Genomic DNA, 19,112 nt, shown 5'->3' with positions numbered 1-19,112 from the left:
TTTATTTGTATGTATTTTCTTATCTATTCTTAAAGGACTCTTAAAATATAACAAAGATAAAGTTAAATAGCTAAAACATCCATTCATTCCTTAATGTAATCATATACCCAGTAATAATAAAATTTCTTAGATTGTTGTCTTAAGTATTGTTGCTTTTCAAATCATTATCTAAGTAAAAGCAATACTCTGTAGCTGGTCAATACCTCTTAACTTACTTTAATCCATAAGACTCTCCATAATTTTTAAAATTTTGTTACATTCGTGTTTTTTTCTCTTGATCAAGTAAATGGTAACACAGTATGCACATTGTCCCCCACTCCCTTCCTTGGAAATCGTTCCATAATAATAGAGACAAGTATCTTGTTTTTTTCTAGGTGCAAATATTTCATTTCCTATGGATATTTTCAATCTTGCTGTTAAATAATGTTGACATAAATAAATATCACGTGTGTGTGTGTGTATATATATATATGTCTTTTTATATTTTTGCTAGTCTATTTGAGATATTTTCTAAGGTGGGATTAGAGTCAAAATGTAAATTCATATGTAATTTTCCTATATTCAGCTAAATATTTCTCCATGAGGGTTTAGTATTTTTCATTTTACCAGCAGTATTTGAGGTCTATTTTCCTACAGCCTTTCCAACAGAAGATATTGTCAAATGTGAATTTTTGCTAATAAAACAGGTTAAAATGATCTTTCCACTTACATTTCATCTGTCAACACACACATACTTGCCACATCTAACTCATTTGGAGGTTATGGACATTAGGTCAGAGACTTATTCTCAAATGTTTCAAGAAAAATTTTTCCCATGTTTGTGATTATTTAAAACAATAATATATCATTTCCATCTTCAATTTTATTATGAGCAAGGCAGAATTTTTTTCACATTATTCAGAGTCATTTGTAACTCCTCTAAACTGTTGATTCCTACTCTCAGGCCATTTTCCTATATAATTGTTATTTGTATTTCTTCTAAAATACAGGTATTTTCCCAATTTCTTATTTGTACTTTTACTTTGTTCCTGGTGATTCTGTTTGTTTGCTATAAAGTTGTTGTAATGATGATGGCGATAATAATAATGGTGATGATGATATAAAGATTATATCACATTTATTAATTTATAACCACGTGGTTTCTGGACTATGAGTTAAAGTTATAAAAGTTTTCCCACCCTGGCTGTCATAGCTCAGTGGATTGAGCGCAGGCTGTGAACCAAAGCATTGCAGGTTCGATCCCCAGTCAGGGCACATGCCTGGGTTGCAGGCCATGACCCCCAGCAACCGCACATTGATGTTTCTTTCTCTCTCTCTTTCTCCCTCCCTTCCCTCTCTAAAAATAAATAAATACAATCTTAAAAGAAAAGTTTTCCAGATTCCCAGGTTTATAAAGAAATTTATTTATACAGAGTGGGGCAAAAGTAGGTTAACAGTTTGTTCATACAGATAATAATATAATAATTAAAAAATAATAACACAAAGATAAACTGTTTTGCCTACTCAGAACTGTAAGCATACTTTTGCCCCACCCTGTATTTTTCTACTATGTGTGTGGTTTCATTTTGTAAAAAGTGTCTAATCTATTTAATTCTATTTAATTTTTCTGATACACAGTATAAAAATGTCATTTTTCCCAATGCTATCCAGCTATTACATCATGTATTAAAATGTCACTTTTTCTGCAATTTTACTGAATACTCCATTTTCATCTGGGACTTCTATCAAGATTTTATACTCTGCTCAATATGTCTGACTGTGTAATCATTTGTCAGTATCACACAGTTTGCAATTCAGAGGCATTGTGATATGTTTTAATAAATGTTAGGGTCAGCTTCTCCTCATTACTGTTCTGTTCCAATTTTCTTTCTTACTATAAAGGCGTTTTTTTCCTTTTGCTCCAGGAAGGGTGGGGTTCAAGTAGGGGACTATATGCAAAGAAGTGACACAAGCCAGTCAGAGAAACACAAATACTATATGACCTCATTTATATGTGTAATCTAATGAACAAAATACACTGATGAACAAAATTTTAAAAAAGGCATTCATACATGGAATAGACCGATAGCTGTCAGAGGGGAGGAAAGAGAGGAGACAGGATGAAAGAAGGTGAGGGGACTAACCAAAAAAACCATATATACATAACACACAGACACAGATAACAGTGTGGTGATGGCCAGAGGGAAAGACATGCTCAGGGCTGGGTGGAAGAGGGCAAAGGCTGGGGGAAAGGGGGACCCGGAAGAGACTTCGTCTGGAGCAAAGAGCACACAATACAGTGTGCAGATGATGTTTTGTGGAGCTGTACACTTGAAACCTGTATGGTTTTGTAAAAGAACATCTCCCCAATAAAGTCAATTAAAAAAATGGATACATCTTTTTAAAAAGAAAAATACCAATAAAAATAAAATCTGAGACTTTAATAAAGTTGCTTTTAAATAATTTTATTGTATCTATATTTGCAGAACATTTAGCCTTTATGTGTAATACACTCTCTCCTTTATAAACATTATTCACTTTTAGTTTTATAAGTAAATATATATTTAATTCTTTGCATTATTTCTTATGCTGCTATCTCCCCAGTTATTTTAGTTGTCTGAGTGCATTCTCTAGTGGATTCCACAGGAAGAGGAATGATATATCCTGAGTGCTTTCATGTTCCTAAAATTTAATCTGATTTCTTTACTTGCGAAATCATTTTCTGTGTATAAATTTCTGAAGACACATTTTATGTCCTTGAATTTCCTGAATATGTTACTCTATTAACTTGTGAAAAAAGTATTATAGAAAAATCTGTTTACAATTTGACTATCACTTTTTTATAAATGAGTTAATCTTCTTGCCGAGGGCCTCAAATATATTTTTTGTTAATATCTAACATTTTACTAGAATATGTCTCAGAATCAGCCATCCTGTATTGGTTTTCCAGAATCCTCATTTGTCTTTTTTAACACATAGTCTCAAATCTTATTTCGTGTTAGGAACATTTTCTTCAGTGATATTTTTTTCAGTATTTGTTATATTCCACTGCTTTTGTTTGATTATTCAAGGATATTTAGAATCTGGTTTAAGGTATTGTCTCCTCCCTGCCTATCTTCTACATCTATCATCTTTTCTGTCTTTATTAATTTCTATATTTCAGTCTTTATAATTATTAAATGTTTTAAATAATGACAAACATGTGGGGAATTTTTTTCTGAACCGTTTGATGGACCTAATGATGTCCATCATCTCCAAATACTTGCAATATTCCTAAGAGCATTCTCCAACATTACCGCAATAACAACTACAAGATCCAGAAGTTAACATCAATACAACTTACACTGAAACTCCCTTTCAAGTTTCAGCCATTATCTCACTAATATTTTTATAGCAAAATATCCATTTCAGAACCATACATTGTCCTACTTGGTCTCCCTCAGCCTAGAAAGTCCCTCAATCTGCCCCTAAGTTTCATGACCATTTTAGAGATGAAAGATTGGTAATTTTGGAGAATTCTTCAAATTCTTCAGACTCATTCTTCAATCAGATATGCCCGATGTTTGCTCACAATATATTTGAGTTTAGTAGTTTTGGATTAAATGCCGCAGACGGTATACTGTGTTCCTATTGCTTGCTATCAGTTCGTCTCGCTCCTGAGGTTGTCCACTTCAACTCCTTGACTAGGATAGTGTCTGACAGTTTCCTCCACTTCAAAGTTGCTATTTTATTCTTTGTAATTAAGTAGCATTTTGTGGTAAGATATTTTGAAAATGTGTAAAGATGATGCCCCCATTAAGTATTTATATCTCTATAAACTCATGGTGTCCCATTTTATATAATGGATTATAATCGGCAACTATCACTACACATTTTGATGTACAAATTGCCCTGTACCGGCTGGAGGGAGCCGATTCGATCTCATTTCTATGTCTTTTTACCATGCCCTTGCCAGTCTTTTAGCGTGTTCTTTCTTTCTGTCACAACGAAATATTTCAATATTATCTTCTAGTTTAACTCCTGTTACCTCAAAAAGAGCCATTTCTCTAAGCGATTCTTATAGGTTAAAATGGTATTTTTAACTCACATACCTAACAGAAGAAACAAACATTCAATTATATTTAAAATGGTTACTTTATGAATCTCTCTGATGTGTAACTAATCTTCTATGCTGACAGTCCCCTCTCCTCACTCCTGGCTTGGGCACCTTTCTCTTTTGCTTAGCTCTGGTTTGCCATAGTCCTGCTCTCCACATATCACCTTTCTCATCTCCTTCAGATTCTACTCTTTCAATCAGGCTCTTCTTACTGATATGAGAGACAGCATATGTTTAATTAACCCTGCTCTTTTATATATAAAAAAGGAGAAAACTTTATTTCTCCCTCTTGCTTTATTCCTAGGTCATTGGAGCCAGGGACTCCTAACATTTGGTTGTATAAAATGTAATTAGAGTTACAAATATCATAATCAAGTACAAGGTCTGCCATGCAAATTGACTGCATGAGCTTTGGGTAAATCAAGATTCCTCTGCAAGCATCACATGTTAGCTGAGGATTAGTATAATAAAAAACCAAAAGAGTTATCATGTATGCAGAGTGCTTATGAGAATATGTGATATAGAATAAATACCCAATTTATTTGACTAATACCATGGTTTCTGTGGGAAAATCCACTTCTCAAAGGAAACCATACAATAACATCCCAGGGACCCCTGCTGCAGGTCTGCATTGTTTGGGAGTCCCTTAGAGGAGACAGATTGTGCAGACCATTACCATACTTCTGAGAAAGAAGGAATGATCACTTTTTACCTCATATAAAATATGCTATACATGTTACTAATATTTTAAAGATTCTTTTATCCTGGTTGAATGATAATCAGCCTTATTTTTAAACTAGTAAAAAACATATTTTATATTATACTTTATAAAATAATTAGCAATAAAAATTATTATACCTTCATTTATTGAAAACTCTTTTTGTGTACCTATAAATTCATAATGTACCGAGTCTCCTATGTCTCTATCAGTTGCTGTCAACTTGACTAGCTTTGTTCCAACAGGCAGATTTTCATAAATATTTATAGGTGCATCTGGTATGTATCTGTGGGACAAAACGGATTTTTTTATCACTTAGTGTAAACAAATGTCTCTTTTCATCAATGTCACACAACATATATTTTAAATTTTGTGATACATATTTTGTAACAGTTTCAAGACCCTGTCCTTAAAGTCTTTTTTATAAATTTATATATATATATGAATTATATATATGTCCTTATATATATATAAGTTTATGAATTATAGAGAAGTTAAAAGTTTACTCCTGTCTATACTCTTTCTTTAGTCCTCTTCATGGCCAGTAAATTAGACTTTAATTCAGATAACAAAATAGTACAAACGTTTTTGCAATAACTTTTTAAATTTCATATATGTTTGAAAATATTTCAATATCAGCAAGTACTTATTGCAAGCTTTTATTTAAAATTCTTTTAAATGGCTATATTGACTTTTCAATATGACTATATCAACTTGCATTTTCTACAATATTTAATTTATTAAAGATAAGCAGCAGGAAAATAGAAGCTTTGAATTCTTATTCCATCAAAAACAAATGAACACTTCTCTGTGGTTTCAAACACCAAATATAAATGGAGGTGACTTTCACTGTATGTAAAAAGAGCAATAATATAATAAGGCTTACAGAGGTTTGCTCCTAGGTGGCTTTGAATATTTTAAGAATATTGCCAATGAAAATAATATCCAAATACTGATATTTACCCCATCATAAAAAATTTTAGTTGTTAAATTTAGCACTTAAATATTAGATTACCCATTGCTTACCTAAAAACAGGACTCTCATCATTAACGTTTCTGATATTTATAGTGATGGTGCCAGTGCAGGACTCCAGAGACAGATTCCCTCTGTTTCTCACAGCCACCACAATCTGAAAATGCTAAAACATGCAAGAGAGGACAGGATATTTTTGAATGCTTAACATATGCAATTCCATTACATTAAATTGTAATTTAATGTAATTTTTAAATTGTAATTCCGTTACAAGTATTTTTAAATTGTAATTTCATTACAATTCCTTTACATTAAAAAATGCTTTAAAAATAAAATTAAAAATTACTTTAAAAAGTTACAAGCATAAAAATATAGATCCATTCCCCAAACATCTTAAGAGCATTTGTCAAGAGGCATAGGTTTTATACTCTCATTCATTTGCAGTTATTAATGCTATCTATCAACTGTTATGAAGCTTTGACCACATTTTTAAACATTGGTTTTGGTTTGTTATATTTAAGCCAACACAGACAATTTCAACTTATTAAAATACCTAACAAAAGAGTATCAAGAGTCACTGGTTAGGGAAAAAATTATGTAAAGCTAAATGACTACCTTACTTTTGAAAAAATTAAAACATTATAGATAATTTAGAAACCCCAACAAGTAGTAAAACTTCACTTGAAAAGCTGATATTCTAACATGTAAGAAATGCTGTCTAATAGAGTATAGCTAATAAGTTGGAGAAAGTTAAACAATAATTTAAATTTTTCTTTTACTAATTTTAATTCTATAAGTAATAACTATGTGTATATACAAATAAACACTTCAAAGTGCTTTTAATTCTATGAGATTTTACTTTATTGAGAATTCTATTTCAGGAATATTTTAAATAAATGTGAAGAAACTAAAATTACAAGGAATATTTAACTAAAATGCGGCTTAACCAAATACATATTACCAGTAAATTAATTATTATTCAGAAAAAATGTAGAAATTGCTTAAAAGGCAGAAAAAAGTGATTTAAAATGAAAAGTTTATCCTCAAATACATCAATTTTCCTCAGCCTTGAAACAGTCTTAAAAAATGGGGTAGCCTATGACAGTGCAGCTATTCTGAATCAGACAATTATTCACTTGTTCATGTATTCTCATTATATCCATTAAGTACCAAACACTGAAATTTAAAATGAGCAGCACACATCCTGGCCAGTGTGGCTTAGTTGGTCAGAGCATTGTCTCATAAACTAAAAGGTCATGGGTTCTATTCCTGCTCAGGGCACAGGCCTTGGTTCAAGGTTTGGTCCCTGGTGTGAGGCACATACAAGAGGCAACTGATTGGTGTTTCTCTGTCACATCAGTGTTTCTCTCCCTCTCTCTTCCTCCCTTCCCCTCTCTCTAAAATAATTAGGCTTCCAACCAGCATGGGGGAATAGGTAGACAAGCTTCACCTTGTTGCACAACCACAAGAAGAATTACAACTAAACCTCAAATCAAATAACACCCAAAACTAGCAGAAAATCAAACTCTGGGGAAGTCTGACAACCAAGGATTTAAAGAAGCCACATTCATCCAAATGGGTAGGAGGACAGAGAGGTGAGGAGAAGTGGCAGCAGCAGTGACACAAGCTGTCTCACATTCATTTTTAGTGGATAAAAATCTGGAGGGATACTTGGGAGCGAGGCCGACCACACAGCCCAGGGTTCCAGCACTGGGAAGCCAAGCCCCATAACTTCTGCCTGTAAAAAACAATGGGGTTTGGGGCAGCAGAAAAAACTGCTGGTTTTTAGGACAGTCCATCCAAAGGGCCCACACAGACTTAGAACGTTCACAAACCCACTCACACTAGGATTCACCACTAGGGCAACAGCTAGAGGGGCACCAGTCACATACAGGAAGTAAGTGAACTTCCTGGAAATGGGGAGAGTTCCAGGCAAACCTACAGAAGCCAGACAGTGGCACTATTGACTCTCAGAGCCCTATGTCCACAGAGTCACAAAGCCAAGTTGACTCACTGGTGAATACCTAAGGCTGTACCCCATACAACTTAACAGGTATGCCAAGACAGGGAGTCAAAACAGCTATACCTAACACACAGAAACAAATACAGGGAGGCTGCCAAATTGAGGAGACAAAGAAATATGGCCCAAATGAAAGAACAGCACAAAACCCCAGAAAAAGAACTAAATGAAATGGAGATAGCCAACCTATCAGATGCAGAGTTCAAAACACCAGTGATCAGGATGCTCAGAGAACTCACTGAGTACGGCAACAACATGAAAGAATACATGAAGCTTACACCAAGTGAAATAAAGAAAAATCCACAAGGAATCAACGGTGAAGGGAAGGAAGCCAGGATTCAAATCAATGATTTGATTTGAACATGAGGAAGAAATAAGCATTCAACTAGAACAGCAAGAAGAAAAAGGAATTCAAAACAATTAGGATAGTATAAAAAGACTCTGGGACATCTCCAAACATGCCAAAATCTGAATCATAGGGATGCCAAAAGGAGAAGAGAAAGAGCAAGAAATTGAAAACTTAATTGAAAAAATAATGAAAAAAACTTCCTTAATTTGGTGAAGGAAATAGACAAATTAGTCCAGGAAGCACAGAAATTCCCAAACAAGTTGGACCCAAAGAGGACCACATCAAAACACAACATAATTCAAATGAAAAAAGGTTAAAGATAAAGGGAGAATCTTAAAAACAGCAAGAGAAAAGGAGACAGTTGCCTACAAAAGAGTTCCCATAAGACTATCAGCTGATTTCTCAAAAGAAACTCTGCAGGCAAGAAGGGGCAGGCAAGAAGTATTCAAAGTGACAAAAAGCAAGGACCTACATCCAAGATTACTCTATCCAGCAAAGCTATCATTTAGAATGGAAGGGCAGATAAAATACTTTCCAGACAAGGTCAAGTTAAAGGAGTTCATCATCACCAAGCCCTTATTATATGAAATGTTCAAGGGACTTAGCTAAGAAAAAAAGAAGATCAAAACTATACATAGTAAAATGACAACAGCTATCAACCACTGAAACTAAAAAAACAAAAACAGAAACAAAAACGAACTAAGCCAACAACTAGAATAGGAACAGATGCACAGAAATAGAGATCACATGGAGGGTTATCAGTGGGGAGGGGGAGGGGAGAGAATGGGAGAAAAGGTACAGGGAATAAGCATAAATGGTAGATACAAAATAGACAGGAGAGGGTTAAGAATAATATGGGAAATGGAGAAGCCAAGAAACCTATATGCATGACCCATGGACATGAACTAAGGGGAGTGGGGAATGATAGTGGTAGTGTGGTACAGGGCAGAGGGGAATAAAGGGGAGAAAAAAATGGGACAACTGTAATAGCATAATCAATAAAATACATTAAAATTTTTAAAAGTAGGCATAAAATTAAAAAATGAAAAAAAAAAGAAAATGACCTTATGTGGGGTAAGTTATATGCCAGAAAAATAAAGATGGTATAATAATAGAAAATACATTAAAGTAACTCAGAATTTTAGCAGATTAAAAAAGAAACTCATAGATAGAGAGCAGGCTGACAGCTTTGAGGGGTGGGTCAAGGGATGGAGGGATACAGCAGAAATGAAAAAGGGCTCATCATCATGGACAATAGTATGGCAATTGTGGGGGGAGGGGTTATAAGGGAAATAAATGGTAACAAAAAATACAATAAAAGTGAATTTAAAAAAGAAAGAAAAATGTGAAAAATGAAAAGAAAAGAAAGAAACTAATTTTCTAAGCAGATGGAAAAATGTTATAAAATTTAATATTAAATTTCTGATAACAACTCATAACAAAATAGGCATAAAGCAAAATTGTGTTACTTAATAAGGATTTTCTGTCATAACCCTACAACAAATATCATTCTTCTTTGAAACAATTAAAAAATAACTTTAAATTCATGAAAAGAAAAGGATGTGTCCTACTACCACTTATAATTAAACATTGTTCTGGAAGTTCTCATAAAAATAAAGCATATAATATGAATAAAAAGTTATAAGAATTGGAGAGAAAGAAAAAACTGTCATTTTTTTACAGGTATTTGATGAGTGTTAACCTACAGAAAATGAAAGATCATTGAGAAATTACAATCCATATGAGTTAACCAAGCTTCCATTTTTTAAATCAAGATATAAAAATCAATAATTTTCTCTATTACTCTGACAGAGAAATTAGAAAATAGATATTTAATTGCAAAATTCAAGTTGTCTAGGAATGTCATACATATAAATATCCAAAATACAAAATTTTATGGAGATAAATAGAAGGACTTAATGAAGTTCTGAATAAATGAATCCTCCAGGTTTTTTGATAATAAAGATGTCAATTCTCTTCAGTCAAATCCATAAATTCAATATAATTAAACCCAAAATGTCAGTAGAGCATTTTATGTGAATAGAACAAGGTCACTCTTTAGGAGTGAGTGAAAAACAGTCAAGTTGATAGTATGAGATGATCCTACAGTGTGAGAGTGAAAAATAATATTATAAGATATTAACCAGTTATTCTGGAATAATGTTGCTTTTTATTTTATTTTTTTCTAACTCTCACACAATGATAAAGTCATGGTCAAAATAATTGCAGTATTTAAAAGTTTGTTCTAAGTAAGATTATGTTTTAAAAAATAATAATCCCTGATAATCTCCTACTAGAAACATTAAGAATGTTTGATGAAACTGGAAAACATTTGAAATTCAAGTGGTCCCATTTCCCAGAATGATTTGGTAAGGAAGGTGATTTCATACTTTTTCTAACCCCTTCATACCTCTTTCTTCTCCCCAAATATTTGCAAATTTAAAATCTGACCAGACCATTGAGGAGGGGAAGTGGTGAGGGGGTGTAGACAGTCTTGGTCTCTACATTCAAGTAAGATAGAGGCAATTCTCCAGATAATTCATGACTTTAAAAGTGTAATTTTATTTGATTACCCAGACATTGCCTCAGTTCTGTGTTTTTGAATATGGGGACAATCCTTTCTCCAATGTTATACAAACCTGAAGAAGCAAACACAGAAACTGAAATAATATTTAAATGAAGTCTAATGAAAAGTAAAATGAATCAAACAAACTTCTAAATTTACTTTCTTAAAGTGAATTTCCACTGGGTCTATGGGAGTATAAAAATAAAATCACATAAACTTTGCATTTTTATTTTAATTTAAATAAGATTAAAAATTATTATTGAAAACATTTAAAATTATTTTTAATGCAGGACATTTAAAGATATTTATTCTTTTAATGTTAAGGTTTATATTTATTCTCACCTTAGGATTTATTTCATAGTCCAAAGGAGGTTCTGTGGTTTTAGAAATAACACCACTGTATGAATCCAAAGTAAAGTAGGCAGTGGCCTTAACTGAAGACTTTAATACTAAAAACTTTAAAACATATATGCAAACAAGAAATAATAAATGGTTAATCCATAATTGAAAAAGTATGAATTTTGAACTGACAGCTTTGATGCAATTGTATGGCCAAACCTAACCACACCAATATTAATTTTGTCAAGATAATGCCAAGAAAATAAAGGGTAAATTTTCTTTCAATTCCAGATTTCAAAAGCTATCTGAAAAATCTTTCACAATTTTAAATTTTTTCCAAAGATTTTTATTTTTTAGCCTCACCAGAGGACATTTTTTTCGTGGCTTTTTAGAGGGGGATAGAGGGAGAGAGAGAGAGAGAGAAACATTAGAAAGAAACATCAGTCCATTGCCTCATATATGCACTGGGGCCAGGATCTGAACCAGCAATCTAACTATGTGCCCTGACCAGGAATCAAACCTGGGACCCTTCAGTCTACAGGACTATGCTCCAACCAACTGAGCCACACCGGCCAGCTCTGACTATTATATGTAGTATTAGAACATTTTTGATAAGTTCTGGTAGCTATCATTGGGTTAATGTTTACTTTCCATGTTGGCCTTTACAGATTTTTCTAATATATGAAAAGGTCATTTCTCCTTGTATACTCAGAAATATACCTAAAGGACTCACAAACACTGGATTACTTGGAAGAATCCATTTAATCTCATCTCTGTATTGATTTTCTGCACAACACAATTAAATGTTGCTTTAGACAAAGTTTATTTTTTATGAGCATCAGCATGTCTCTCTTTATTGTTATTACCCATGATTATAACTGGGCTCAGTTTCAAGATGAATATTAAATATTGTGAAAAGGATTTAGTAAAGACATTATTTTTGTAAAATTTACATCCAAAATATTTTTAAAACCTAGGAGACATGATATCCAATGACATTTCCAAAAAGACATCACAATGATTTTGATGGGCATATCAACTGATTTTCCTTTGTCTATAAGTGAACAACCAAAGTTGGCTTGCTTATGTTAAACTGAAATTCATTAACTGTTCTTATGGAAAATCTCCTTTTCCTTGTTTCTCTTGTTATTGTTATAGCTTTGGATTTGTTTATAAAATTATTATTTTCCAAGTCTTTATTTGGTTCTTATTTCCTCAAGATTTCTTCAATAAAACCCATATATTATAATATTTAGTTTGGAGAATATAAATGTATGCACATTATAGCTGATAATTACATAGACACCCATCCTTCACACGCATGTATATATCCTGGCCTAACCCCCCCCTAAGCCTAAACATACGTACTCTCAAATTCTGACTCCCATCCTTCCCCACACATTCACACACCCACGTATATGGACATTCTGAACCTGGTAAACCAGAAAGTATACACTCCTGTGTTGTCTTATATCCTCATTATAAGTTTCAGAAAGAGAAAGAGAAAGGGAAGGGAAGGGAAGGGAAGGAAGGAAGGAAGGAAGGAAGGAAGGAAGGAAGGAAGGAAGGAAGGAAGGAAGGGAGGGAGGGAGGGAGGGAGGGAGGGAGGGAGGAAGGAAGGAAGGGAGGAAGGAAGGGAGGAAGGAAGCAGGAACTAGGAGTGCTGAGCAATGCCTAAGTATAATGAGATCACCAGAAAAATTATACACAGATACATTCTTCAGCAGGCTGTCCTCTAAATGTTCATTTCAACCATATTTTTCCAAATGGTGTTTATGAGCCAGTTGTTAAAGTATAGACAAATGGAAAAAAAAAACAACTTAGGTTGTTTTAGTGAGAATTAGACTAAGAATCACAAAATTTAGGGTGAATATTTCAGTACATTAATATGATTTCTAATATATTGCATAATCAAGAATTTGATTTTTTCTTAAAATATAATACAGATCATATGTACATCATAAAAAATTCTAAGAAAATCTAATGTGATGAATTATCTTGTATTTCTTCTTCTTCCCCTTAATCTGTCATGTATTAAATATTAATTTGCTATTGTTTGTTAATTATTGCTAAAACCAGAAATAATATGAAAATATAAGATACTTTATTCAAACTATAGGTATAATAAAAAAAATACTTCCCATTTGGGATAAGTAAAAGACAATAAATAATGAAAGGATATTCTCTCACCTGTGTAACTGTCATCAGAAATGCAGATAAATGTAAGCTCTAGTTTTTCAAAGTGCTTTTACATTATTTTAAGCCTATTTCCTTCATTTTAAAGTCATATCATTCTTAGTCTATGTTACTATAGTCAAAGGTTTAAATCTGGTCTTTCACATGAATAACTACCATAAGATATAAAGAATAATTCAAAGCCTGATGAAATAATATTTGCTCATTGAAAATTTGAGCACTTTTTAAAATTAAAGTTGGAAAAAAGAAATAGATGGCAATAAAATACCTACTTCAACTTCTTGTCCTGGATCTGGATCTCTTGCAAGAATCATATATATAAAAGCAGATGCAGGAACATTTTCAGGAACAGACACTGAAACACCTACACAATTTTATAAACCATGGACCATAATTTAAATTCAAACATTCTACCACCACCTCATGTTGTCATGTTGTATTTCAGGAAAAAAAAAATGACCAAAAATATTTATTCCCATTAACTTCCATTTTAAGAGAGCCAAAATAGCAATATCAGCTTTATATTTCTCCATTTAAACTTGGAGCTAATGAGTAGAATGGGATATAACTGCTCAATGTCTGGCACAGAGCCAATGGTTATTAAGACACAATTTTAACTTTGATGTCCTAGACCATTAAAGTTTTTTATCTCTTTTTACAATAATATAGAGCACAAGCTGTGAAGTCAAGAAGAAATACATTTGAGCTTCTGATCCATCAATTCTTATTTGCACAATAGGGATAAAGTACATTTCAATCTTAGAGTAGTTCAGAGGATTAAATGAAATGTTATACATAACACATCTCATAATTGATAAATAAATGTTAACTACTTTCTTTTCTTCAACCACTGTTCCTTATCGTCCTTTCAATGTTACCGATTGTGATTCTGTTTTACTTCAAAATCAAATAACACAAATGCACAGACATTTAAACAATAGGCAGTTCCTTCACCTGTTATGAGATTTAAAAATGATTTAAAAAAGAAAAAGAAAAGAAAAGAGAAAAGAGTGTTTCTTCTTTCTGTGCTCTTAAATCTTGGATCTCATGTCCAGGAAACACTGTGTTTTTATCCAGATTAGGAGGTTCTGCAAAAGCCTCATATGGTTTGTTTATTTCTACGAATGTAATGGGACAATTTTTGTGGGAATGGGTTTGCTTATTGGGAGCTTTTGTTCAAACTGAACATGTGTAAAAGATTCCCTAATTTAGTGGTTTGCTCTAGTTAGTTAAGACAGTTGGATAATTTAACACAGTAAGTGAACTGAATACGCATGCGTCATATCAGCCACCTGAAAACTGTGTCAATACCCTGTTCTGGGTAACCTCACAGACATCCTCAAAGTTACCCTAATTTTCAGAAAAAGTGATATATATTCTGCTACTGCTCTGTCCCAAGGATCATAAACCCACAAGATGGAAGAAAAAGGCATCTTGGCCTTGATGCAGCCTAAGAAGCTCACTCTGGTTCAGCCTACTGAGTGGTGGAAATCAGGTCAGAATGACCTCCTTGGGATCCACATGTATCCTTTTAAAGATTTCTATAATTTGGAGGAGACCAAAGGGAAATTACAAAGAACAGCTCTTAAATAGTCTTAAAGTGGTCCACAGTATGTTTTCATAAACACCAAACCTGCAAGCTTTTTTTATTGTCAAGGCCTACCTAGGAGATTTTTCTTTCTCAAGTTTAGCCTCTGTGAACAGTTTCCTTTAACAAGGAAATTTTTGTTTCAGATAGATTTTTTTTTACTACACATACCAAAGCTATGTTTTGGTTCAAAGTAAGAAGTGTGTGTGTTCTGGAACTTAAGAGTTTCTAAAAGAACAATATTTCTTTAAAATGCAGAAGAGATCATGTCCGTGGTGAGAAATGGATAGAGAGCAGTAATTAGCAGGGATCCACAGCAGAGAAAACCATTTTAATGAATTTTGTCTTGTCTTTTTGCCCTCAATTTCATTTCCCTCCCATTGTCTCCTAGTTAGCTGGGTAGTTTCTCCCAACAGAAACAGCAAGAGGAATTAAAGGAGCCAAAACAGAGAAGTTAGGAAGAGTAGAGAGGGTTTTAATATGAAGGATAAGTAAGGCAGGTTAGAAATAAATGGGGTAAAAAGAATAGAAAACTATTTAGTGAAACAGATATAATTGATGAGCTGGAGTTAACCCAACCAAATTCAAATCAGCTTGTGTTTTCTGAGATTCCACTATGTGCAAAGTCTCAAGTACATGCAAATGTCTGGAAATTTTTACTTTTAGAAAGTCTTCTTGAAATCACAGACACACATAAGGGTGGAGTCAAGGAATAATATATGAGGTTGTGATTTGTATGGCTTTAATGAGAAAAATACTTGAAAAATACATACTTGATTATTTTACACACTTTGGTATACGGATTCCAGTTAGTCCGTATATTAGGAATTTTTTATACAGAACTTTTAAAAAAAATGAAATAAAATTGACAAAATTTTCATTTATACCAAACGTCTCAGGAACATCTATTTTACTCATACTGAAGGGTGCCTCCATATATTACTTTAATTATCTATTCTAATTTATATAATTCAAATCCTATTATGAGAAAACATTCCTTTGAGAGCAAGACTATCAGGTGAAATAACTCCATATCTTTAGGACTAATGATCATTCTTATTCAAGAAGTTGAAATTTAGTAGCTAAAGCTAGGGTTTTAATTTGAGAAACAAAAAAATGTAACAGTAGAAAATGTTTATTACAATGTTGGAAAATAAAGAGTAATTTCCTGTAGTCATATAAAAAGGAGAAAATGATAGTTTAATATATATTTACATGTAATGGTATGTGTTTATAATTATCTGTTAATATCACATCATATACAATAAAATTAAAGAAACTTTTTATAGTTTATATATATTTTATGCTTATTATTTTTAAAAGATAATTTTTAATGGAAAGATAGCATTTTATCGAATGGATATACCTTTTAACCAATTAGTTCTTGTTAGACATTTTGAATATTTCAAACATGCTACCACAAATTTTAAACATAAATTCTGACTGTATGTTCAAAAATTCAAAAATAAGAACTCTAAGAAATGGGGATACTGTAATAAAAGTATAATCTTTTTAATACTCTAGAAATGTTCACTAAAATGTAATTATTCAAAATTCTACTTCATGAACATGTCAATTTCTTTATACCTTAACCCAAAACTGCTATTTTCCTTTATTACTTTAAACTTTAGTTGATTCTATAGATAAGAACTATATTTTATTGTTTAGATTTTCATGTATTTTACAACTTGTGAACTATCTGTTAATTCATAAATTACATATAAACAAAATAATTTTGTAAGTACTCCTATACCCAATCTGCTGTACAAATAATTATTTGAGTGTTCATTTAAATGACACTAAATCTAATTATTATTTTTCTTTTTTTAGAAGTATGTCTATCACTTTATATACTTCTGTTTTATAAAACTAAAGAAAGAGAAATGCTTAAACTGTAAGAAACAAACTATAATTCTAAGTTTTATTTAAATATTTTCTCACCCCTATTGTTTTATGAATGTAATCAATAAAATTGATTTGTAATGTACCTGCTGCTATTGAAAAACTTGAGTCACAGATAATTGGATCATCTATATTCTCAACAAAAATTGTAAACATGTAGGTACTGGTATTATTTCCATTATCTCTGGCTTCAATTTCCAGAGAGTAGGTTTTAGAGTTATTTGGGTTGTCAAGATTCAAAGGCTGAAGAAGAGTGATTATGCCTGTGACTAAGGAAAAGAAATAAAATGAAAACAATTACCAAATTCAAATAATTACATGTTAATTTATTCATATCAATGGTGTTTTAATTCACTTAATAATATATACTTTTAGTGAATAAGAAAAATGATGTTTAGCAATTCTACATCACTAAAAACATCTATTTAAAAATGCTCACTTGCTTTATACTTACCATTAAAATATAATTAACTATTATAAATGGTTTCATCATATTTTCCTCTAAGTCTCTAAATTGTTATTTATGGATCTACCAAGCACAGTGCATCATTTCTACTTTAAAACTAGTCAAACTACATTAAAATTTTAATCATGTATTGCTTCTGCCATCTGACTTAATCTTACTGTACACAGAAATGAAAAATTAGTTCAGAGGTCAAACTTAGGAACTTTTGTGAAGACAGAGATGACTATTTATGCCTGATACAACCAAGTGAGATTATTGATTGACTGGAAAGGTAAAAAGTTAGCAGCAGCCATTTCCATTCTTACATATGTTTTTGAGGACCCACTGTTTCACCACTGGTGTGAAGTAGCATCTGGGTCTGGGACTGTTTGTGTACCTCTGGATCCTCTTGCAGCTTATCTGACTCCTAGGACAGGTGAATGTGCTCATACTTGTGATGAAAGGCCACAGCTTCTGCAGGATACCCACACCAAGGTCAGAGGCAACAAGGACTGACAGAAGGTTTAGTCCATCCTCCTGTAGTCCAGTATACACTTGCATGTTTTTGTCTATTCTCAATCTCCTTCACTTTATAATCTCCTTCCTTCCTGACTTTCTGCATTGTGGACTTCAAGCTCCAGCATCACACACAGAGACAACAGCCTTACAGAGACTGCTTAACTAGCTTTCACAGTTCTATTCCTGGTGTCTTTTGTTTCCCTGTGGTAGAACACTGACCAATTAAATCAAGTGTTATAACAGATCATAGGAAAGTAATATCTCATAATAGTAATCCTGTTCATGTAGACAGAAACATACCTGTAGTCAAATATCTAAAATATAATTATTAAGGGAAAGTCCCAAATTGCACAGATGAAATGAAGGCAACAGATATGACTTAGTTGTCTTATAGTCTACCAACCTTCACACCCTTGTATTGGTTGCCTCTGATAGGTAATGGCTAGTTATACAACTCAGGTTCTGTGACACTCTGTTTCTCAAGAATGTCATTTGAACAAATAAGAAAATAGCAACTGCCAAATGCCACACATTTTTGGTTTCTTTGTCCATATTTAATTTAGTTTTGTGCTAGTTTTACCAGGTGAACTTCTAAAGGAAATGGAGATTGGATAATGAATGTTGAACAAAAATGGGGTCAAAGTGGGTATTTAAAACTTACAAGGGTCCAAGCCAAACATTCCCTGCTGAGTTTTAAAGGAATAAGTAATGCTGCTATCTTCATCTTGATCTGTTGCTTTCACTCTTGCTATAATTTCCCCAACAGTTTTTTTTTCAGTCACATTAATAGTATCTAAAGGAAATGGCCTAAAGAAAAACAAACATGGTGATGAAAAAATGTTGAAAATGCCAATTGCATGTATACATTAGCTGTTACGATAACTTACAAAGAATCTTTTGGATTTGTGATGATACTACCTTCTCTTATCAAGAGTTTAAGAATTATAAAAGTATTAAAATGTTAAGAAAATCCATTTTTGGTACAAAGTTACTTAATTTTTTTGCATACACATTAATTTTCAATCATCTAGTATCTGACATCATGCCAGATATCGAGGATATCATTGCATCAGAGATCAAAACTAAAAACACAGATTGAAACAGTGCACCTCTATTGCTTCAAGAATCAAATGTATGAAATAGTTGGCAATTGAACACAAGGGACTTAATTCAGTCATTCTCATCTGGTTATCTTGTGGGACGAAATCCTGTCCAAAGTGATAATGTGCAAAAGCAAATGATCAAAATATTTCTTGTAAATTTATTGCTTATCTCTTTAAAGTATAATTAAAGTTCCTGATTAATTTCCAGAACATTTATGAACATTAACTTTCTTTTAATTCAACCTACCATTCAAGCATCAGACATTTATTGATAACCTACCATGTGTTGTTCCTCTTTATACACAGAGAACCAAGCCTG

The 19,112-nt window shown here is 32.5% G+C and overlaps 1 protein-coding gene across 8 annotated transcripts in view; it reads right to left on the bottom strand.

Annotated features, from left to right (window-relative positions):
- LOC118497085 (cadherin-related family member 3-like) overlaps positions 1-19,112 on the bottom strand; it is a 114,481-nt gene that overhangs the window by 73,425 nt on the left and 21,944 nt on the right. For 7 of the 8 annotated variants that reach the window (XM_036010689.1, XM_036010692.1, XM_036010696.1 and 4 more), the window contains 6 exons: positions 18,352-18,497; positions 16,813-16,995; positions 13,509-13,600; positions 11,044-11,157; positions 5,820-5,932; positions 4,934-5,079 (listed from right to left, as the gene is read on the bottom strand). In XM_036010689.1, the coding sequence (XP_035866582.1) occupies positions 4,934-5,079; positions 5,820-5,932; positions 11,044-11,157; positions 13,509-13,600; positions 16,813-16,995; positions 18,352-18,497 (794 nt within the window). The remainder of the gene's footprint in view (positions 1-4,933; positions 5,080-5,819; positions 5,933-11,043; positions 11,158-13,508; positions 13,601-16,812; positions 16,996-18,351; positions 18,498-19,112) is intronic. The other variant, XM_036010693.1, reaches the window with a different exon arrangement.

This window comes from Phyllostomus discolor, chromosome 10, assembly GCF_004126475.2.
Source record: "Phyllostomus discolor isolate MPI-MPIP mPhyDis1 chromosome 10, mPhyDis1.pri.v3, whole genome shotgun sequence".
NCBI classification, from domain to species: Eukaryota; Metazoa; Chordata; class Mammalia; order Chiroptera; family Phyllostomidae; genus Phyllostomus; species Phyllostomus discolor.
This window is presented reverse-complemented; position numbering and strand designations above follow the sequence as displayed.